General features: G+C 45.9%; 1 protein-coding gene across 3 annotated transcripts in view; it reads right to left on the bottom strand.

Annotated features, from left to right (window-relative positions):
- EPAS1 (endothelial PAS domain protein 1) overlaps positions 1-10,577 on the bottom strand; it is a 132,172-nt gene extending 121,595 nt beyond the window's left edge. For all 3 annotated transcript variants that reach the window (XR_014154537.1, XM_081854619.1, XM_081854620.1), the window contains exon 1: positions 10,131-10,577. Coding sequence is in view for 2 of the 3 variants with exons in the window: in XM_081854619.1 (XP_081710745.1) it covers positions 10,131-10,156 (26 nt within the window). In the remaining variant the exon portion in view is untranslated. The remainder of the gene's footprint in view (positions 1-10,130) is intronic.
- Between the last annotated feature and the right edge of the window lie 10,992 nt (positions 10,578-21,569).

Genomic DNA, 21,569 nt, shown 5'->3' with positions numbered 1-21,569 from the left:
CTGTAACCTGAAGTGTCTGTAACCTGAAGTGTCTGTAACCCAAGGTACCACTGTAATTAATAAGCGTAACCATCAAAACAGTTTTTTAAAAAAACAAAACAAAACAGTTAAAACAACACAATCAGAAGTTCAGTGTGCTTTCCCAAGTAGGTGTGTCTTCAGGAGCTGGCAGAATGCCGATACTGATGGGGGCATCTCCTATTTCAGAAGGCTATAGCACGGAAGTGTCCTTCTACACAGCAGTAATGCAAAAACATTAGGGCAGCATTGCAGAATACCTAATAAAGTGTAACAATTTGTGGGCGGTACAGTACAGTATAAATCCACTAGGAGTGCACTATTATTGTTTCATTGATAATATTGCTGACTTCACAGGAACACCAGTCTCATTCTGGGTAGAATGAGTATCTGAGCAGGCCCACAATGGGACTTCTTTGGGCTAAGACTAATGCTAGCAATGTTAGATTTGGGTAGAGTGAAAACATGGAGATCCTACAGCAGAGAGCAATCAACAACCTTATGAACTTTCTCTATCAATAAATATCCTCCGCCCTCAGCTGAACAGCTTCCAGACCCTTACTTTAATTATTTGTTCAGCATATACAGCGCTCTTTATACAGAAATCTCATATAGGTTAATGTAAAAAATAAATAAATAAAATAAATCTGTTCAACAGGTACGTTTAAAATTCTAGAGCAGCCTTTACCAACCTAGTGCCCTGCAAATGCTTTGGAATACAACTCCCATCAGGATCATGGGAGATGTAGTGCAGCTCTAACTCTAACATCAAGAGGGCACCAGATTAGTGAAGACTGCTATACAGGATATCCAGTATATAGAAGAAAAACACTACAAAACAATCTAATTCAGCAATAACAGCTTTGTAGCTGTTTAATTTTTATATTGATTAGCCACTCAGCCTTAAAGATTATCTGCATTTTTATTTGTACTTTTTAAATATAATAATAAAAACTAAATAAAATGCTAAACAGCCCTGACAGTTTATGATGTGGAGCTATTGTACCTGCATTACAGATAAACATAACATAAGTAATCCCTGAGGTCTTGTGATGCTCACTAGGGCTGATTGTAGTTTGGAGTCTGACAACATCTGGTTATCCACCCCTGTGTTTAAATCAGGGTTGGCGTGTGTCCTGAATCTTCCAGACATAGCCAGCAATTAACCATCAGAAATAGTGTCTGGGCAGAAATCGCTGAAACGTCCGGGAAAATCCAGACGTATGGCAACACGTGTCAACTGTGTCTCTTTTTTTGTCAACTCCTCTTAAAAATAGCTTTTAAAAAAACAACTTTTCTGTTCCGATTTTCACTTTTGGAAATATGGCAACCCTAGTTAAAGACATGTAACTCAGTGTGTATACATTCTGGCCCTTGCCTCCTCCTCCTTCCTTCCCCTCCCCTTCTTGTTGTCTGCTCCTTTGCCCAAATCTGGATGGGAAGCTGCTAAGGGCATGGATAAGTTTGTGCGACAGAAATGACCCTCATCGCAAGAACATAAATGGAGCCCTGCTGGATGGTTCATATTGTCCAGGATCCTTTGATCTCCCCTCTTGTGATTTACAACAACTGGTGTTTCTGAAGGCATACTTTTTCCAACAGTGGAAGCAGAACAGAGCCGTTTCGGCTAGTAGCCACTGAACAGCCTTATCCTCCATGAATTTGTCTAATCCTCTTTTAAAACCATCCAAGTTTGTGGCCATGGTTGCCACTACCTCTTGCAGGAGCAGAACCCATAGTTTTAACTGGTGTGTGTGTGTGTGTGTGTGTGTGTGTGTGTGTGTTGAGCAGGAAATGGGGGGACTAACTTCCCTTACCATCTAAATATTAAATTATTATCATTATTATTATTATTTTGGCCTGCAAGGGCTGGAACGGATATACACCAATGCCTGAGCCAAAAATCCACCTATATCTATACTGTAATCAATAAAGTTGTGGCCATTTCTAATCCAGATCATTGTCTGCTTGAGTTTATTAATCACAACTTACATTTAGCCACTGCCCGGGATTGGGTGGGTGGCACTGCAACTGGGCCTGCAGCAAACAAACTTTGTGGCGAGTTCCCCCACTTTCTTTTCCAGAAAAAAGCACTGGTTTTAACTATGTAGAGAGCCAGTGTGGTGTAGTGGTGTATGTAGTCTCGTAATCTGGGGAACCGGGTTCGTGTCTCCGCTCCTCCACATGCAGCTGCTGGGTGACCTTGGGCCAGTCACACTTCTTTGAAGACTCTCAGCCCCACTCACCTCACAGAGTGTTTGTTGTGGGGGAGGAAGGGAAAGGAGAATGTTAGCTGCTTTAAGACTCCTTTGGGTAGTGATTAAGCGGGATATCAAATCCAAACTCTTCTTCTATGTACTGCATGAATACTTTCTTTTGTCTGCCCTGAATCTTCCTGAATCTGCTTTTCTGGGTGTCCATGATTTCTAGTGTTATGAGAGAGGAAGAAAAGCTTTTCTCTCATCGCTTACTCCATGCTAGGCATAATTTTTTAAAACTTCTATCACGTCACATTTTATACAGCTTCTCTCTGAACTAAAAAGCCTCAAGAGCTGCAACTTTTCTCCATAGGGGAGTTGCTTCAGCCCTGCCACACCTCACCCAAGTACACACAATACTATTTTCTGTAACAGTTTATGGCATATACAGTGCTTTTTTTTCCTTAAAAAAATGTTTAGGGGTACTCTCATTTTCCTACTCATATTGAAATGCTGCCCCTCAATGAGGCCAAACTTAGATTCACAAAATGTGTAGGGGTGTGGGTACCCCCACGTACACCCCCCCCAAAAAAGCACCTGAAATAAATACAGCTGAAGCTGCAATCCTATGCAGATGTACTTAGCAGCAAGTCCCACTGAACTCAGTTTGGGCTTCTGCTCAGAGATGCACAGGATTTCAGTGCAAAGTTTAGGATCGCCAAAAGAAGCAGATGTCATTGCTGTGACAGCAGAATCTGACTCACTGCTGCAGAACCTTATATTCCATTTAACTAACACAAACACTCATTCCCGACAGCTTGTTTTCCAAATGAACATTTTCATGGCGTACAGAAAAGAGTGCTGTTTACATTCTTTGGGGAAGAAAAGGCAAAAACACTCCAGCCAAAATCTGCAACACTACATGTTGCAAATTAAATGTTTGCTCCGAGTAGACAAAACCAGAAGAGCTACTTGGCCTTGCAAACTCTGCCAGCAACAGAAACGACAAAATGGTTAATTGCTTCTGGAGCGCACGAGAACCCTGAGCGAAAAACCAAGACCTTTCGAGAATTTTGAGCTAAAAATGTTCTCGGAACACTGTGCCTCAAAAGAAAACAGGAAGTCTGTCCCAACAAGATCTGGACATCTGGACATATTAGTCTGGGACATTACAACCGGCAACACCGAGAATTGTACACATGGTGCTGTGGAACTTCTTCACAAGGGAAATCAAGCAGAGCCACCCTTCTCCCTTGCGTTCAGGAAACTTGTGAGGCATTTATTTCTTTATTTATTCAGACATTCGGCTGATGGTTTTAGAAAGGTTGGGGGTTTTTTGGTTGGTTTGTTTTTTGTTTGTTCTCCTGTGTTTAATTACTACCTGCAACACATTCTAATGTTGCTCTGAATATTGCAATTCATGTAACCTTGTAGTTGTGAACCACCACAGGTTTGCTTGGGAGAGGAAGGGTGGCTTATAAATCTGGAACCAAAAAAAAAAAAAATGTTTGCACTCAGTGAGATTCCCAGTTTGCTGTATCAGCAGCACAGATGAAGGTGAGAAGGGTGGGATTATTGGTGAGCAGAATTTTAAACATCCACTCCCGGCACTGCTGTCCCCCTCGCTCCCCGTGCCTCCACTGTTCCCATGACACAACTGAGCACCAGCAAAGAGGGCGAGCACAGTTTGTGTATGGAGGTTTGTGTTTTGTATGTAGTTCAGGGATGTGCGGTGTGTGTAACCACGTATACGAAGTGGCAAAGTGGTGTGTGTCGCCATCTTGGTCATGCCCACATTTGAGTTCGCCACATCCGCCTTTGGCATGAGGCCCTCAAAGGGTTGGCTCTTAGTGAATGTGGTCTTTGATGGGGCGGGAGAGTCCCATACCCAATATAAAGGATTGCAGACACAGGCTATGTGCACGCTACACATGCAAAACACATTTAGAGCACATTGTTTTCCGCCCAAGAATCTTGGGAACTGTAATTTACACCCTCAGATATAATTCCCAGCACCCTTAAACTACAGTTCCCAGAATACTTTGTGGGGAAAGCCATGCATTTAAAAGGTGCTTTAAATATATTATGATTATGCAGTCATCGTGTTATGCAGCTTTAAGTTTTCATTTGCCTTTCAGTACTAGACAGTCTACACAGTAGAATACTTTATTATACAACACCAAAGCAAAGAACAGGCTTTCTAGCTTCCAAATAAGCCCCAGAACAGATAGGGCAGCCCCACACCGCCTGCAAGACATCTACTAACTTCTTCTGCTATTGCACAAGTTCGCCTTTCACTTTTTGGAATTTTGATCTGGAAGCCTAAAGCTACAGAGTGTGCCTTTCCTTCTGTGTTTATTATGACATCCTAAAATTCTAAAAGAAGAAGAACTTTGCTAACCTGATACAGGAGTCCTGTAGACCCCAGTTAAGTCATAGTTTAAAAGAACAGGATATGACACACTCAGATTTAATGCAAGCATATTAAATTGTTCTTCTCACTATATAGAAGGGTCTGGAAACTTCTGTTTCAGTGTATCTGAAGAAGTGTGCATGCACACGAAAGCTCATACCAAGAACTGACTTAGTTGGTCTTTAAGGTGCTACTGGAAGGAATTTGTTTTGTTCTAAGAACAGTTGTTCATATTCCAGCTACAACTATTGGAGTGGGTGTGTTATCCAGAGTCTGAAGTGATCCCTGTTTTTGAGTCATATTCCACAGATTATTTCCCCACACAGAGCTGTAGCTAGGTGATCTTACACCCCTGGCAAAACTGTCCCGATTGCGCCCCCTAGCCACAGACAAATTAGCTCTTCTTTCTGCCTCTCCTCCAACCCCGCCCCCTTCCACCCATTCAATTCAGCCTCTATTTAAAACCATTTCTTACAAGGCAATTATCAATATTTATATGTATGGACATATTATTTGCTGATTTTGCACAGCCCTCCATTGCCTGTGCCCCTGGCAGGGGCCCACCTCGCCACCCCCTAGCCACAGCCCTGTCCCCACAAACATTATTCATGCACCTTTTCTTCAATAACCACTGCAAAAATCCTTCTGGGAATATAATTTATTCCTTTTCTTGCTCTTTTTGAAGAGAAAGTACGGGTTAACACACCCTTGTCTTAACTATATCAGCTTAGCTGTTAGGTTCTTAAATGAGAGCTTTTCACCATGCTGGTCATCAGTGATTCGTTTTTTCCTCCCCAGCACACTTTTAATGAATGCAGCAAACAAATGTAATATGTACAGTAAGCACACCACAAGAGCGGACGGCTAAACACCGTGGACATTCAAGAACTTTATTGTTCACAAAATCTGAGTTGGCACAGATCAGGGGAGAAAAGTTTTACATGTATCCTACCATGCACCCAAAGGCAACAGGGGTTAAATATTCAATAAATAGGAAATATTTCAAAGGAGAACCGAAAGGAACATGAGCTTTACATTACGTATCCTTGCTCATTTGAAGCTATATGCTCTGTCCTTCCAAAACAACAGATAAGAGCTACACCAACAATGCCAAGATCTTATACATATACCTTATACAGGCCAAAAGGGCTTGATTGCAGGTTTGCCCTGGAAATCTTTGCACATACCTATATTTCCTCCCCCCCCCCAACTCACCCTCCATGAAAAGCTACCAGGTTTCTAAAAGGTGCCAATGGGCACACAAGAAAACGCAAAGCATTAGTGTGTACCCAGAGCTCCACACAAACTGTGGCCCCTTCTCTTCCATGCACACATTTCTTGAGTACAATAAAAGAGACTGGAATGACGACTGCTCAGTTATAATCATAGAACTGTAGACATGGAAGGGACCACAAGGATCAAGCCCCTGCAATGCAGGAATCTTTTGCCCAATGTGGGTCTCAAACTCACAACCTTGAGATTAAGAGTCTCATGTTCTACCAACTGTGCTGGTTCCGAGTCACTATGCATCTCATATGGCAAATTGGAAGTTTCCACCAACAGAAGTCCGCCCAATTAAAAAAAAGATACAAACTTAACCCTCTTTGAAGGTCTTAGATAACAGACCATACAAGAGAAGCACACATAAGATGTGAAGTTCTAGGTTGCAAATATGGAAACATATATTTTTTAAGACAACAAACTACCCGTGCTCCAAGTTTAGTCCTTTCAGCAAAACCTGGACATGATCCCCCCAGTGTTAAACACATTTAAATCCAGTTGAAGTCAGTGAAACATACTAAGTTTGAGTTGATTTTTGCTGTACCCCAAATTTATATTTTCAAGGACTGAAACCAGAGGGTAACTTAAACACATAATGTAGCACTTCATGTGCATAGATAACTTCCCCAATAAAACCATCAGGCTTCAAAGTGCTTTGCACCCTGGAATTCCTAATAATTAAAATGAAGACACATTATATCAAACTAAGATTACTTAGGAGTAAGATCCACTAAATTCAATGTGTACTAAGGCAGGATGTCGCATGGCACCTTAACACACCACACCTTTGTCGCCTGTGTTGAATAAAATAATATACTGAACATTCCTGGGTTGAACCCTCTGATGTAACAGACATTAAGAGACTAAACTGGGAAGTTGGAAGCCTCCAGTTCAAATCTGCCTCTGCCATGAATACACTAGGTGACTTTGCATTCTCAGCCATGGGCGTAGCGAGGGGGGGGCAGGGAACTGCCCCCTTGAATCAATTTTTTTTTAAAAAAAAAGCTAACAGAGGTTCTGCTCCCCTCCTAACAAAAATCCTGACTACAATCTATGTTCTCAACTGAAATATGTGCCTAACGACAGGTGTATTGTAAGGATCACTGAGGATGTATGAGAAACATTTTGCACAATCAGAAACGTGTGGTACAAATCTGAAGTATTAAAATTGCCAATTCCTGAAGCGTTGAAAGGTGAAGGGGGAAGAAACGACCCCTTTCAACTTCGCCTCCGATGGTGGCTAAAAATGTCTTGAAAGGGAAACCACAGAGAGAATGCGGCTGAAGCGTGGGCAGGAAGACAGGGTCGTCCAGCAGTAAAAGGGAGAAGCATCTTCGTCGACACAGGCTGGCTGCGTTAAAGAGGATGAACTAAAAAAATTCCGCTTTTGCACAATCGGCAAAGCTAGTAATGGGGGAAGATGGTGTAAAAGCAGCCGCTGATCTGATCTGATGAGGCATGGACGGAGCAGGGGGACGGGAGGGGCAGAGGTGGCGGTTGTGCAATCCGAATTCACCCTTTAACCTCCTGGGAAGCTGCCGGACCTTCCCAGCACCAGCCTCCAAAAGGGGATCCACTCGAATTAAACTGCCTTGCACTGGTCCGTCTCTGGGCGGCTGCCTTCAGCCTATCCCAGACGCTGGGTCTTCAAAACTTCGGCGAGGGGAGAGAGAGAGCTGCTCTCCGTCAAACCGATCGCCCCCTGAAATTTCCTTGGGCCACTGACGGCGAACGCTCAGTTCAATCCGGTGTCACTCCACACATGATCTCCAGCTTTTGGAGAGACGGTGCTGGAAAGCCAGCGCTCTGCAAACTGGCGCAGTTCAAAAGTTTATGTGGACGCAATCTCTCTCCGCTCCCCGCCCCACAAAAAACACACTTCTTTGAATCCTACTCCGCTATTGACGAAATGCAACCGAAGCTGCCAGCGAGCTGGAATACGCGCAAAGGCGCGCGTGGTGGCGATCCGTGGCGGCGCCAGGGAAGGACTTGGGGACGCAGAAGCCCAGGGGGCCCTAGTCCACGGGAGGGGCAGGACGCAGCCCCAAACTCAACAAGGATGGTTCACCGCCCGGGAAGCCAACGCGGTGCCCCCGACCCAGATTTTGTAGACTCACAACTCCATTCAGCACCCCCCACGCACAGTCACCATGGCCAAGAGTTAAGGGAGGTGAGGGGTTGTCCAAAACATCTGGAGGGCGCCACGTTGGCTACCCGTGGTGAAGTAATGCTGATGATTCCCTAAAGAGTAAGACCATTAAGTCCAGGGGCTAAAATTACCTAACTGTACTCCTGCAGTTTTCTGACCGCGCATTTCTCCCTAGTCAAAGTTGGCTGAAAATCAGCTGTGCATTTAATATTTTCGGGGGACAGAAGTCGGGAGTGTGAAGTGTTTGCATCTGGAGCGGCGGCTCCTTAGTGCAAGCTGTCGTTATTCCTGCCTCTAGAAAAATAAATATGCCACGGGAGGAAGAATGAGAGTCACTCCGTTTACTTTTTAGAGGATTCGACTCGGTTCTTTTCTCGCGTAATAGCTCCCAGACGCGCGACAAGAGTGGACACCGACAAAGAACAGGCTAAAGTCCCATTTTTGTCATTATGCAGACAGATGCACCCCAGGTTACATTTTAACTGGCTGTCTAAAGGCCCACGGGCATGGGGATAAGGGGGAGCGATCTTCAGATGCTCCCTTCTCGGTTCCGGAGGTTCTAGAGTTACAGTACAGTAGTTCAACAGGTAAAGAGCGGAGCAGGATGCCAAAGCCGTTGGTTTTCGGACCTCTCTGTTTAAGGCTGATAATCGCTTTCCGCCTCCTAAGCGTAGTTCTGTCTCCAAAAGACACTGGCACACACAGACACGCACAAGGTGCAGATCTGCGACTGTTCTTTAGCTTTGGCGAACAGCTTTCTTGGGTAAGTTTGGGAGCATCCTATAAGCGTCAATTCCAAGGAAGAAGAGGAGGGAAGGAAGAGGGGAAGCTAGCCAAAGAGCTGGAAGTTGAACCTTCAGAAGTACACAGATCTGGGACAAAACCGTCACAGATCCCGGAGCAAAGCCAAGATGAAGTAACATTATTTCTTTCGCGCCGCAATTCCAGTGAATAGCTTCAGTCATTCCCAAGGCATCGGGGCAAGATCCTGCCAAAATCCAGCGCGTCCATGTCCCGCGGATTTCAAGGGCAGAGTTAAGAAGCAGGGGCGAAAAGCGCCCTTTGAAATCGACGGGAACCTAACCAAACGTGTTTTAAAATATATTATTACAGTATGAGTATTACAATCCAGCCTAAGCAAAGCTCTCGGAGGTCCCGTAGATTTCAGGGCAGATGAACATGTGTTTAATGAACTCATGAGAAACATGGTTTTTTAAAAAACAAACAAACAAACAAACAAACAAACAAACAAACAAACAAACGTAAAACTGCTCAGCTTTGTCTGGATTGTACCCAACATTAAAAAATAAGACAAAAGTGCACAAACGTCAACAAGCGAATCGTACAAGTGTGTATGTATCATAGGAGCCAGCTCCTAGGGGGCGAGGTCCCTTCAACCCTCCAATAAAATATTTGAGGGGGCCGCCCCCCAAAAATTGATAGGCATTTCTATTCAAATAGTGTGCATACGATGCGTCAAGTGATCGATTATGCAGGGCGGGGTTGCCCAATATTTTATTCAAGTTGGCACCCCTATTGTGTATTTACACAACACACACTATATATATACTATACACACACACACACACACACAATACACAATACAATTGTTTTTGTTTTGTTTTTTTGTGTGTGTGTGGAGCAGTGCCAACTTGAATAAAATATTGGGGGGCCCAGGTAAGCTCCACCCCGTATAATCGTTTAGAAGTCGCAACACCCACCCACCATTTAAATGGCAATGCCCACCAACGTGGGAGCCCACCGTGCAACCCCAAAAATAAATTCAAGGGGCCACCTTTCGTGAGCTATATGCCCATTAGATCAAGATCAACGCTGAGGCCTTCCCGTCCAACAAGCAGAACGGCGATAATACAATATTGACAAGTTGTTGCTGTTGTTGTGATGACCTGATACGGCGGGAGAGACCTCAGCCAGAGAAGGGCCACTTTGGAGCTGAGAGAAGAAAAGGACTTTTTCCTAAAAAGGGAAACCCCCACCCCCGATCGGCGCCGGATCGGGGGGCTGGGGGTGCCCTGCTGCTCAGGTGCGCCCTGGGCGCCTTTCCTCCTACCTCTTCTTCTCCTTCTCCGCTGTCATCGTGGGAGCGGCGCCTCCGCTGGTCTGCGCGGCGTCTGGATACAGGGGCTCCCTCGTGGGCGCGCCCGACCCAGGCAGGCAGGCAGGCAGGCAGGCAGGCAGGCAGGGGGCCTGGCGTGGGTGGGTGGGCAGGTCCCCGGAGGCCTTTGGAGAGGGGCAAGGGGCGGGCTGGGCTGCGCCGGCGGGCTCCCTCTTTCGGCCGCGCAGGATCCCTGGCGGCGCTCCTCGTGGCGAGCGGGTCCGGGGGCGGCGGCGGCGCTGCTTCCGAGGCTGCGATCCCGGGGCCGAGCCGCCCCTGAGCTGACCATACAGTCTCAGGACACTGCCGAGGATTGTACAGTCCGCTCAGGGGAGAGACGAGGCGGGGCGGGCGCTGCGCTCCCCTTCTCTGCCGGGGGACTCGACGTGAAGAGGCAGCGGCGCGCGCGGGGCTCCCTTTAAGACGCGCAAGCTTGGCCGGCGCTCCGAGAGGGGCAGGCGCGAGACGCTCCTCCGCCAGCCGACGGCTCCCGGCTCCAGCTGGAGCGGCCGACGGAGCGCCGGCCAATGGGCGGGCGAGGCGCACGCCGAGGGGCCCGCCTCCTCCTCCTCCTCCTCCTCCTCCTCCTCCTCCTCCTCCTCCCCCGCCCGTCGAGCAAGTTGCTCCCGACTTGTGGAGAGGAAGGAGGGCGGCGGGCGGCCGGGCGAGCCGGAGGGACGCGCGGTCACTCAGACAGAGCCAGAAAGGGGCATCGCCACAGGCGGCCTCCCGGGCACCCGAGGGCGAGGCGAGGCCCCGGGACCTGTTTGCCCCGGGAGCTGAGAGGGGTCGGTGACGCACGGGGAGGAGGACGCGGAACAGCTCCCCGGAGCCGTCAGGAAGCTGCCAGGGCCGGTTTCAGGCCCTTGCCATTAACTCCCAAGGGCAGGGGGGCCGACTAGAATAAAATTTCGAGGGCGGGGAAGGGAGCAGGTAGGCCCCGCCCCGCATCGCCGATCACGTGACATGGCACGCGCGCACAAAATTTGGGAATTATCCTCAACTTTTTTGGGGGGGGGGAGCCTCCTGAAATATTTGATGGAGGGAGCTCAGCCCCCTAGGAGTTGGCTTCCCTTCAGCCCCCTCCATTGCCATTCAAATTGAATGGGTACAGTGGTACCTCGGGTTACATACGCTTCAGGTTACAGACTCAGCTAACCCAGAAATAGTACCTCAGGTTAAGAACTTTGCTTCAGGATGAGAACAAAAATTGTGCTCCGGGGGCGCAGCGGCAGCGGGAGACCCCATTAGCTAAAGTGGTGCTTCAGGTTAAGAACAGATTCAGGTTAAGAACAGACCTCCGGAACGAATTAAGTACTTAACCCGAGGTACCACTGTTTTGACATTCAAATGATGTGCTTGCCCCACATCACGTGATCACTTATACAGGGTGAGGCTTGCTTGGTCTCCCCCCCCCCCCCAAAAAAAATATTCAGGTTGGTACCCCTGACCTTTTTGTTTAATAATTTGTTTAATTTATTACTCGCCCTTCACCCGAAGATCCCAGGCAGGGTGTCAGTGAGTGGGAGCCAGTGTGGCGTAGTGGTTAAGAGCAGTAGACACAGCTGCTGGGTGACCTTGGGCCAGTCACACTTCTTTGAAGTCTCTCAGCCCCACTCACCTCACAGAGTGTTTGTTGTGGGGGAGGAAGGGAAAGGAGATTGTTAGCCGCTTTGAGACTCCTTAGGGTAGTGATAAAGCAGGATATCAAATCCAAACTCTTCTTCTACTTGTGCTGGGAATCACAAGTGTGACTGCGCTGAGGTCCTACTCGCAGGCTTCCCGTGGACAGTAGGTTGGCTACTGGCAGAACAGGACACTGGGCTAGATGGGTTATTGGCCTGGTGCAGCAAGGATCTTAATGAACAAGAGCCCAGCAGACCCAGACTTATTGAGGGTGGGGGAAGCCTCCTCATGGAGGGGTGGCTGCCGAAGCTCAGTGATGGCTGGTCAAGAGTCAGTGGCTATAGGCACTCCAGAGGCCCTGGAGCTTCAACAGCTGTTTGGTGGTACCAATTTTGGACACACCCTGTGAATAGTGGTTCTCCATTGAGAGCCAATGCCATCATGGATTGACCCTAGACAGGTGTGGCAGGAAGATTCAAAGACAATATTATATTTTGGGAATGACTCATGTTCTTCTGTAGGTGCATTGTTTTATACTTTCTAGATGCCCCGTGATCATTTGTGTTCTGTGTTATAAATCAAGCACAGCTAGGAGTTGTTTCTTTTTTTTCTCCTATTGGTGTTTCTCGTCAATTAAAATTTTGGTGTGGCTCCAGCAAATTTATATCCTGCCCTCCAAACGGAGCCCAGGGCAGCAAACAACAAGTAAGTATAAAACAATTCCAGCACAGATGCAGGCCAGGAAATATTTCAGTTGAAAGGGTTTGTTGAAAGAGGAAGGGCACCGAAAAGACAGTGGGTGAAATTCCAAGGGGCAGGTGCTGCAACACTAAAGGCCCAGTTCCTACATTGTACAGACTGGACCTCCTGATAAGAGCTTATCTGCTCTGGAAAACCAGAGCCTGGGAGGTCTTCCACAATGCAGTGAAGCCACAGAGAAAGCCCTCTTACACTTTAATTGTGTGTGTTGTTTTTTATAAAATGCCATGAAACTATGATTGAAGGGTGGTATAAGATAAATAAAGTTAGTATTTTCCTCCATTGGCTGCACTTTTAAGTCATTGCTAGGTGCCTCACATGCTTTCGGATGCATACTTTAATAAGCAGATAACATTCCCCCTCCGGCACAAAACTCACCGGGTGACCTTGGTCCAGTCACTTTTTCTGGAACGAACCTACCTCGCAAGGTTTAGTGTTTATTTACTTAAATCCTTTCTACCCTACTCTGCAGCCAAAAAGGTCCCTGGCTTACTGATCAGTTTAAATCAACAACAGCAACAACAACAACAAGGCTTGCAGTCTAAGGGATGGGGAAGGAAAAGCAAAGTCAGGGACTGCTTCTTAAAGTTACAGAGTGATCTTGAAGCTAAAAGGAGGTGGTCCTGCGTGCTGCCCTGAGCTCCTTGGAGAAGGGCAGGGTAACATACTGGTAATGCCTGCCCTGCAAATGGCAGGCTGGAGTTGAGAGCCTGCCTGCGCATCGTGCAATGTGCAGCGACAGAACTCTGAACGGTGCCTCTCTGAGCAACGCTGGGGACTGTGAAAAAATCTTGCTGCATGCAGCAAACTGGCAGGCCATGCATGCACATGCATGGAAACAATGCACAATGTACAAAAATAGCCGAGAGTCTCTAATGAATGGCATCCTGACTGATTGACCAGCCAAATAATTTTGGTTGGATCGCCTTTGTGCAAATAGCGTTCAGTATTCCACGAAGCCAGGGAAGCTGTGTCGATGGCCACTTGCACTTTGTTTCCTTGTGCTGTCATTCGTCATTGCCAAGAGCAGGAGTGAGGACTGCTTGGCCCTTTGCCCTGCAGCAATCGAGGGTGTGGACAAACCTGGCAACATAGCACAGCTCCTCCTCCTGGTCACCAGCGGGAACAACAGACGATCTAGACAGGGACATGAAACAGCTGGCAGGGCTAAAGGTCACTGCCTACCTTCCATGATTCCATCATACTTGCTGCAGGGCCCAGGGAGGAGCATTGGAAACACTGAGTCAGACCACTGCTCCATCTAGCTCAGTAATGCCTACACTGATTGGCAGAAGCTCCCCAGGATTAAAGCCTGGGGTCTCTTCCAGCCCTACCGAGATATGCCTGGGATTGAACCTGCAACCTTCTGCATGCATTGCAGCTCTAACACTGAACTGTGCCCCCAAAATCTATAATATTACATAATAACGCTTATGCTGTGAACCGCCTGGGATCTTCAGATGAAGATGGGTATACAATTAATGATGATGATGATGTCACTGGCTGTAATAGGGCAAACAAATTCATTTATTGTTTTGCATCTGTTGAAGTGCATTATAGTCAATGAAAGATTATGGCGTAATAATTATATTAGGTTGCAGTCCTACTAATCCCACCTACCCAGGGGGAAGCCCCATTGAATTCAGCTGGACTTCTGAGTAGGCATGGTTAGGATCGCGCTGCAAATTAGTCCGTGCCTCCGTTGGTTCTGCTGTCACAAACTAACATGGCTCCATCTCCGGCAGTAGTTAGATAATAACCAGTAGTACTTGTAGTAGTAAATGTGTAGTAAATAATTTACTAGTAGTAGTAGCAAATGAAAGTGGAAAATATCAGTAAGCAGGCTTTGCGATATCCTGAGGGGAACTAGTTTTCCATCTCCCCCTTGCTTATGACTCTCCGCCGTCCTTCCCAGCCTTATTTATTACTTATTCTTCAGTTATCTCCCTTGTCCCAGCTTCACATCTCTTCCAGCTCCTCATACTACCATCTTATTGTCCCATTGCTAGGAAAAGAAAGAGTCTCAGGCATCTTGAAAAGGTACCTGTTCCTTGCTCTTTCACTAAAAGACAAATACGACAGAGACTGCTGTCTGATATAAACATACCTGGGAGCATCCGTCAATAGAACTGCACACTAAGTCTCTATTTTGAATGCCTGAAGAGGCAATTGCACCTGCGCAAAACATGATAAAGTGTGATGCATTCCCTGTTGAGTGGTGCCTGTTGATCTTTTGATCACTTCCATCCTACACCTTTCTACCATCATTCTTACTATGTGTGTGTGTGTTTAAAATTTATCTTAGTAGAGCTTCCTAGCATAAATACGCCACCCAGGGCATCTTACAGTGTATTAAAAAGATGCAAAAATCTTAGGAGCTCCCCCTTTCATCCGACTACAGTGCAGCATAGGAGAGCCTTCAGTAATAAAGGACCATGATTTATGAATGTGGGTGGGAAAGAAGGGGAATATCTCCCCCCCCCCCGACCAGTCTGGAAAGAATGGCTCCCTATTCACTGGTCTTTACCAGCATGACAGTTTCCTGAGCGGTGGAATTTGCTAACCACCCATGGTTTTGCTAATCAAGGTGTGTCTCCTTCAACTCAATCGTCGTCCCCCCCCATTATTGTTTTCCATCTTGGGATTTCCACATTTTTAGTTGAAATTTCAGTGCCTTTGGCAAGGCATTGCTCTTCAAGTAGCTGAAGGCTACAGCAGGCACCTGCTAGTCCTGTTTGGTTGGAAAGAAATGAGTGTTAAAACGCTAGCTTGCAGCTTGCTCCTCTATCTCCAACACATAGCTCTGTTATTTGTGTGTGTAAGTGCTTCCCCTTTCCTCCCCCTGTTGAGCGTCTGATGTCTGTGTCCATTTATTGACATGCAAAACTTCACACAAACACACACAAACACTCCCCTGCCTAGTGCCATCTTACTTCTGGCTAGGACGTCAAAAGATCTCCGGGTTTCTCTGTCGTAGCTGTGGGAGGTTTCAGGAGGACCATGCATAATGCACCCCTTTTGCAAAGCACATTCCACCCACAGAATAAAAATGGTTCCTAAAATATGTAGGGCCCATTTGGCAGCGATTTAAGACAGGGCCTTTTTGGTGGTAGTGCCCCGATTATGGAATTCCTTTCCTGTAGAGTTCTTATTGCCTCCTCCATTGCCTCCATTGACATTATTCCACAAACAGACATATGTTATTAGCACTGGTGACCTGTTGTTTATTAATTTATTTGTTTGTTTTTCACAAAGTCTATATTCTGCTTCATTGTAAATAAAACCTATAAGCAGCTTACAAAACAACAACATAAAATACATGTTGGCATTGTCAATTGATATAAAAGTTTGTAACAAGTTTTTAAAAACCGAAACATGAATAAACTCATAAGTCAGAGAACTCCAATGAAAGCAGAAATGGGAGCAGAAATTGGTTATGATCACTTACTTGTTCCCTGAACAGAATGAAAATAAATCCAACCAATAATATCCGTAGCTGCCGTTTTCAGTCCACAAACGATACACAATTGTCACCATTGTGTTTCTTTTGCATTGAAACAAACAGGGTGGAATAATGTAATAGCAACGCAATGGACATCAGCTTCATAATTATGTAAGTGATAAAAATAAAAGTTTCATTGATTTGATGGTGCAGCGAAAATCTGTACTCTCCCTGTTAAATAGAGACAGTCGGAGCAGATGTTTACTGGTTGTATACTCTCCTTTTCTGTCCGTAGAGAGTCAAACATGCCTGCAAGGCAACAATCTAATTGCATAGTAATAGAATCTAAACAAAAGTAATCTGCAAATATTAACCAGGCTCTGTGTGTGTTAGGGCCTCCAAATTTAGCCAGCAGATGATAGAAGAACATGGCAAGATCAAAGAACCAGGTCACTCATTCCCTAGATTAACTGAACTTTAGGTTCTTCACTGGTCTGGGCTTTTCTATATCTGATTCCAGGATAAACACTTGACTTCGCCAATCAGGCAAGTAAAAGATTTCAGACAGGCTAAATGAAAGGCTCACAGTTAAAATCCAGACAGGCCAGGCCTAGCTGCCTATATGCTGAGCCCAAGAGGTCTTTCTCTGCATTTGAGGGCTTTCATGCCTCTTCCTTTCCAAACTTTAGCAAGATCATTTGTACTCTCTCAAATGCAATAGCACTGCAGCGAATTGATTTCAGACTCTGGACAATGGTTTTAGCAGAAGGGTCCCTCTTTCGAATACACTGCATCGAAGGGGGTTGGATTACATGACCCCTCAGGGTCCCTTCCAACTCTGCAATTCTAGGATTCTATTCTTATTTCCCCTCAAAATGTGGTACACCAGCCCTGCCATGTTTGGTTCATTCCCCTGAATGTGGCTCTGGACTTTAGCCCCAAAGTCCTGGCCTGGTACCATGACACCCCCAAGTTAGAGTCAAAAATCCATCTGGCATCGGCGCATAAGTATGGCAGATATTGACCCAGAAAACTCCCAGATTTCTAGCCTATTCCTGTAAGCAGCAGGAACATCCCTTGAACAGGACAGAGGGCCAAGTTTTGCCTCTGGAACATGTTTCAGCTGGTCTGGTCTGGCTTGGAGAGTGCAAGATTTGCAGGTGGCGAGTAAACAGATAAGATGACAAAGGAAATGAAAGAGACAAGGCGTTAGGCATCACATGAGAGTGTCTCATTCCTGTGGCTTATAAAGTGTTGGGAGTCTAACTTGACAAAGGCTAGGTTTATTAAATTTGTACCTTGCTTCCCATGGGAAAAAGCCCCTTGTTGTTGCTGGCATCTCGAGAGACAATGGAGTGCACCTGCAGGGATGAAGCCAAACTGCTGTGTGAGCAGCAACAAAGTGAGCTTCTTGGGGCAGTGTGTATGGAGGTCCTGGACTGCCCAGGTAACAAGTCATCCCCCCAAATCTCTGCCTTGCTGAAAGCAGAGCAATACGTTCGGCACCAGCTTGGCTGCAGGAGTTGCTGGAAGGAGGCGTACAAGGCATCACCCAACTGCCTTAGGAACGCCACTCCAGATTTTAGTGTTTACTCCTTAGCCTTTTATAATAATATAATAATATCTTTATTGTCATTGCCCCCTCTCGGGGACAACGAGATTACTTGGCTGCTCCATCCACCCAGGTAGGGCACTCCACTCAAAATCAGAACAACTATAAAAACACTAATTAAAACAATACAGTATAATACAGCAAGGAAGATTAGATGACTTTCAAAGTCCAGGTTTCCCATTCAGGGCCGAGATCGCTCTGGAGAAGAAGCTGTTCTTGAGACGGCTCGTTCTTGTCTTCATCGTCCTGTATCTCCGTCCCGATGGCAGGAGCTCGAAGAGACAGTGACCAGGATGTGATGGATCTTTTACTATGTCCACCTTGTGGCATAAATCTGCTCTAAGGTGGAGAGTGGGCAGCCAACAATGCTCTCTGCTGCCTTAACAACTCTGCCCAACCCCATCCTGTCCTGGGTAGTACAGCTTCCGTACCACACACATAAGCCATAAGTGAGCACGCTCTCAATGGCACAGTGATAGAAGGCAAGCAGCAGTTTCTGCGGAAGATGGTTTTTCCTTTTCTTCTCCTGAAGATGTCCCACAAGGCAGCAGCAGGAGGTTTAGGATCAGAGTTTTCCTTCTTCTGGATGGGCTACCTTCACAGGTTGGTAAGTGGCAAGGCCACCTTTGGAAGGTATACCATTCTTAGGCTTTATGATGCTGAAATGTATTTCCAAAGTGCCTCATGTCTAAGAATCAAATGCTGTGTCTCTCTATGCCCCGTTGCTGTGCTTGCACAAAACAGAAATATATTTTGCAACAGGTAAGCCTCATCTTTTCCTGTCTTCCCTCTATACCACGTACAGAAAATGTCTTATTGACCATTGGACTCACTATTGGTCTTGTCTGCTCAATCCACCAGAGCCTGTTTTTGCATGCAGAGGAAGTCCCTAACTCACTGAGGGTTTGAGACCCATTGGCTACTCTCACCTGGTTTAGCCAGGCAATTGAAGCCATTCCCAAGGTGTGGTCACTGTCACAAGGAGCCACAGATGTGTGTTGACTGAGAGCCCCTGCACAATACAACCAGGGGAAAACATTACAACAATAAAATCATATTAGTATTATTTAAAACAAATGTAATGTTACTATAACATACTGCTAGTGCTGCCGAAATACCTGGCAGGGCGGAACAAAAACGTCTTTGCCTGGCAGCAAAAAGGATGACAAGGTTGGATCTTCTTGGGGACAGCATCCCCTAAATGGGGAGCTGCTGCAGAAAAGACCCTGCTCTTTCATTGCAGCCCTCCAGACTTTCCTCAGGCATGGCAGACAGAAAAGGGCCTCAGATGATGATCTCAGGATCTGGGCAGGTTCATTTGCAGAAAGGTGGTTTTTTAGGTATAGGAGTTCGAAACACCATGAGGCTTTTAAGGGCAAAATAATGGTGCTTGATGGTTATATTCTGTGGAGGGAAAGCAATGAGCTGGCAGTGCTTCCTAGTGCTTCCAGACTGAGTCCTCCTACCTCAGATTGGCACCATGTTTCATAGCACAGCCAGCTCACTACTTTCCATTTCCAGTTAGGACTTTGGCGCAGAAGTCCGGGGCTCAACTCAGCAGAATGAGCAAGGCAGCCCCTAAACGCAGCTGGGCTGGCTTACTGCAATCTTAAATAAGTGAAGTAAGACACATTGTAGGTGCCCTTCAGGCTGTTAAGTCCAGGGTCTAAGGTTGCCTCACTGTATGACTCCTGAGGCCCACAGAGACCTGTGTTCACACAGCGCCTGAGGCAAATCGTTCCTTTCTAAGCCAGCAGAAGCTCAGGGTGGTTTTTCTTCTTTCTTAAAAAAATCAGGTTTAGCAAACAGGTTTTTGTTTGTTTGTTTTGCTCTAGTATAGCAGGAATGTAGGAACAGTTGTAAAAAACATTAATGAAATGGTGAAGTCAAGGAAGCAGAGAAACATTAACTGTGTGCTACACAACAGAGGTAATACACATGGCCCTCTAAACTCAGGGTCTAAAAATACTTCGCTGTGTCACTGCACTCTGGTGCAGGGTTGAGAATCCCTTTTTCCACCTGAGGGCCACAGTAGTGGGCGGGGCCTGGAGTCAAAGTGGGTGGAGCAATGGATGCAAATGTTGGCTTTGTGTAGTAGGCTAGCTTCTGCACCCCTCTCTATTCTCCATCCTCACAAGCCAGAAATGCTTGAGCAGAGCCACACCAGACATTTGAAGCACACCCAAATGCGTAGTCAAAGCCCATGGCTTCCCCCCAAAAACCCTGGGAACTGGTGCTTGCATCTCTGTTAGGAGGAAATGACAGCTCCCATGTTTACCCACCCGGGAAGAATGGCAGATGAAGTTGATGGACTATATGGAATTGGCGGAAATGACTGGCAGAATCCGAGACCAGGGAGAAGAGTCGGTGGAAGAAGATTGGAAAAAATTTAAAGATTATTTACAGAAATATTGTAAAATTAATGAACTTTAGAAAAATGGTGGAATGAAGTTATATGGCTTTGGCAGAAATGTTATAAGGAACTAGGTACAGATAGATTGTTAATGTATCAAAGGGAAAAAACAAGGTTAGAATATGTTAAGACTAATTACAGTACAGAAAACAGAGGAAGATGGAAAGGAATTGCTGAAACAGTTAATTGAAGTGGAATACAAAAAGGGAGGCGTGAGGAAGTCAATGAAACAAGTGAATGAAAGATAAGATTGAAAATATTGGAAGTGTTTTTAATTGTTCTTGTTTTGTTAATTTAATGTTTTATGTAGTGTTTTTGTTTTTGTTTTTGTATTGTATTATATTGATTTGTTTAATTCTTTTTCTTTCTTTTTGTAATCTTTAAACTCTTAATAATTTTTTTTTTTTAAAGGAAATGACAGCTCCCATGATTCTTTGGGGAAAGTCACGTGCTTTCAATGGGCATCAGTTGTGTTTTCAATGTCTGGCGTGGATCTGCCCCTCTGCCAGAATTCAAGCACACAGTCCAGCCAGGCAAAAGCACTTGGAGGGTGAAGCAATGCGAGTGAGGAGTGTGGCTTGGGGAGAAGTCCAAAGGCCAGACAGAAAGACCTGGCATTTGCCCCCCAGCTCTGAACGTCACCACTCTTCCTCTAGTGTATAGCCCCTGTCAGTCTTTGGGGGATCGGATCCCTCTCCCGGTGGCAGTAAATAAGCAGATCAAACAAAAGGAGTGTTATTGCCAGATAAGTTCTTTAATAATCACAGCCAGAGACAAAGGAACGCATCTCTCTCTTTAAAAAATGGTGTTGCTCCCATTAAAGGTTTACCCCCTCTGTCCCCATTAATTTACATCACTCCTACGTCAGGTAATCTGAGCTTGTTACTGTCTTAGACAAAAGGGGTGTGTGTCAGAAGTGCTGTCCAAGGACACTGAATCTGCCAGCTGTCTCTCTTTTGACAGTATTTCCCAGCTTTCCCTCTCTGGACTATGCCCTTTTGCAAACCACTGTTGTAAATCAATACTTCCACCATTCCTCCTTAGTCCAGTCCCTGAATTTCCCGGACATAGCCAGAATACAGCAGTCGGAAATTGCTATAATGTCTGGGCAAATCAGGTCATATGGCAGAAGTCTTTTATTTTTTATTTTATTTTTGCACTCCTTTTCCCAGTTTAATCCCCTTTGTGTCCACTCAGACCTACATCTGCAGGATGTTCTTTTATCAAACTGACCCCCCCAAAGTAACACTCTCTCCCCAGCAGCAAATATAGCTGTACCCCATTGTTACATGAGGAACAGCAATAAATTGCCACACACTGTAGCAAGCGCTAAAATAGTGGCAGTCGCCACCAACTGGGAAGAGACCCATGTTGAAACAATGCAAATATTACTAAAATGTGGTCTGTTCTCTCTCCTTGACAACAGTGTGCGAGAAAACATGTTGTGTTCTGGGCTGCAATTCCTAACCTGTTTTTACTGGAGTAGGCAGGCTTGAATTTAGCCCTATTTGTTGACTGCTATCTGAAAAAGTACGAGTGCCC

Source organism: Podarcis erhardii (genome assembly GCF_964252035.2).
Source record: "Podarcis erhardii genome assembly, chromosome: 3".
NCBI classification, from domain to species: Eukaryota; Metazoa; Chordata; class Lepidosauria; order Squamata; family Lacertidae; genus Podarcis; species Podarcis erhardii.
This window is presented reverse-complemented; position numbering and strand designations above follow the sequence as displayed.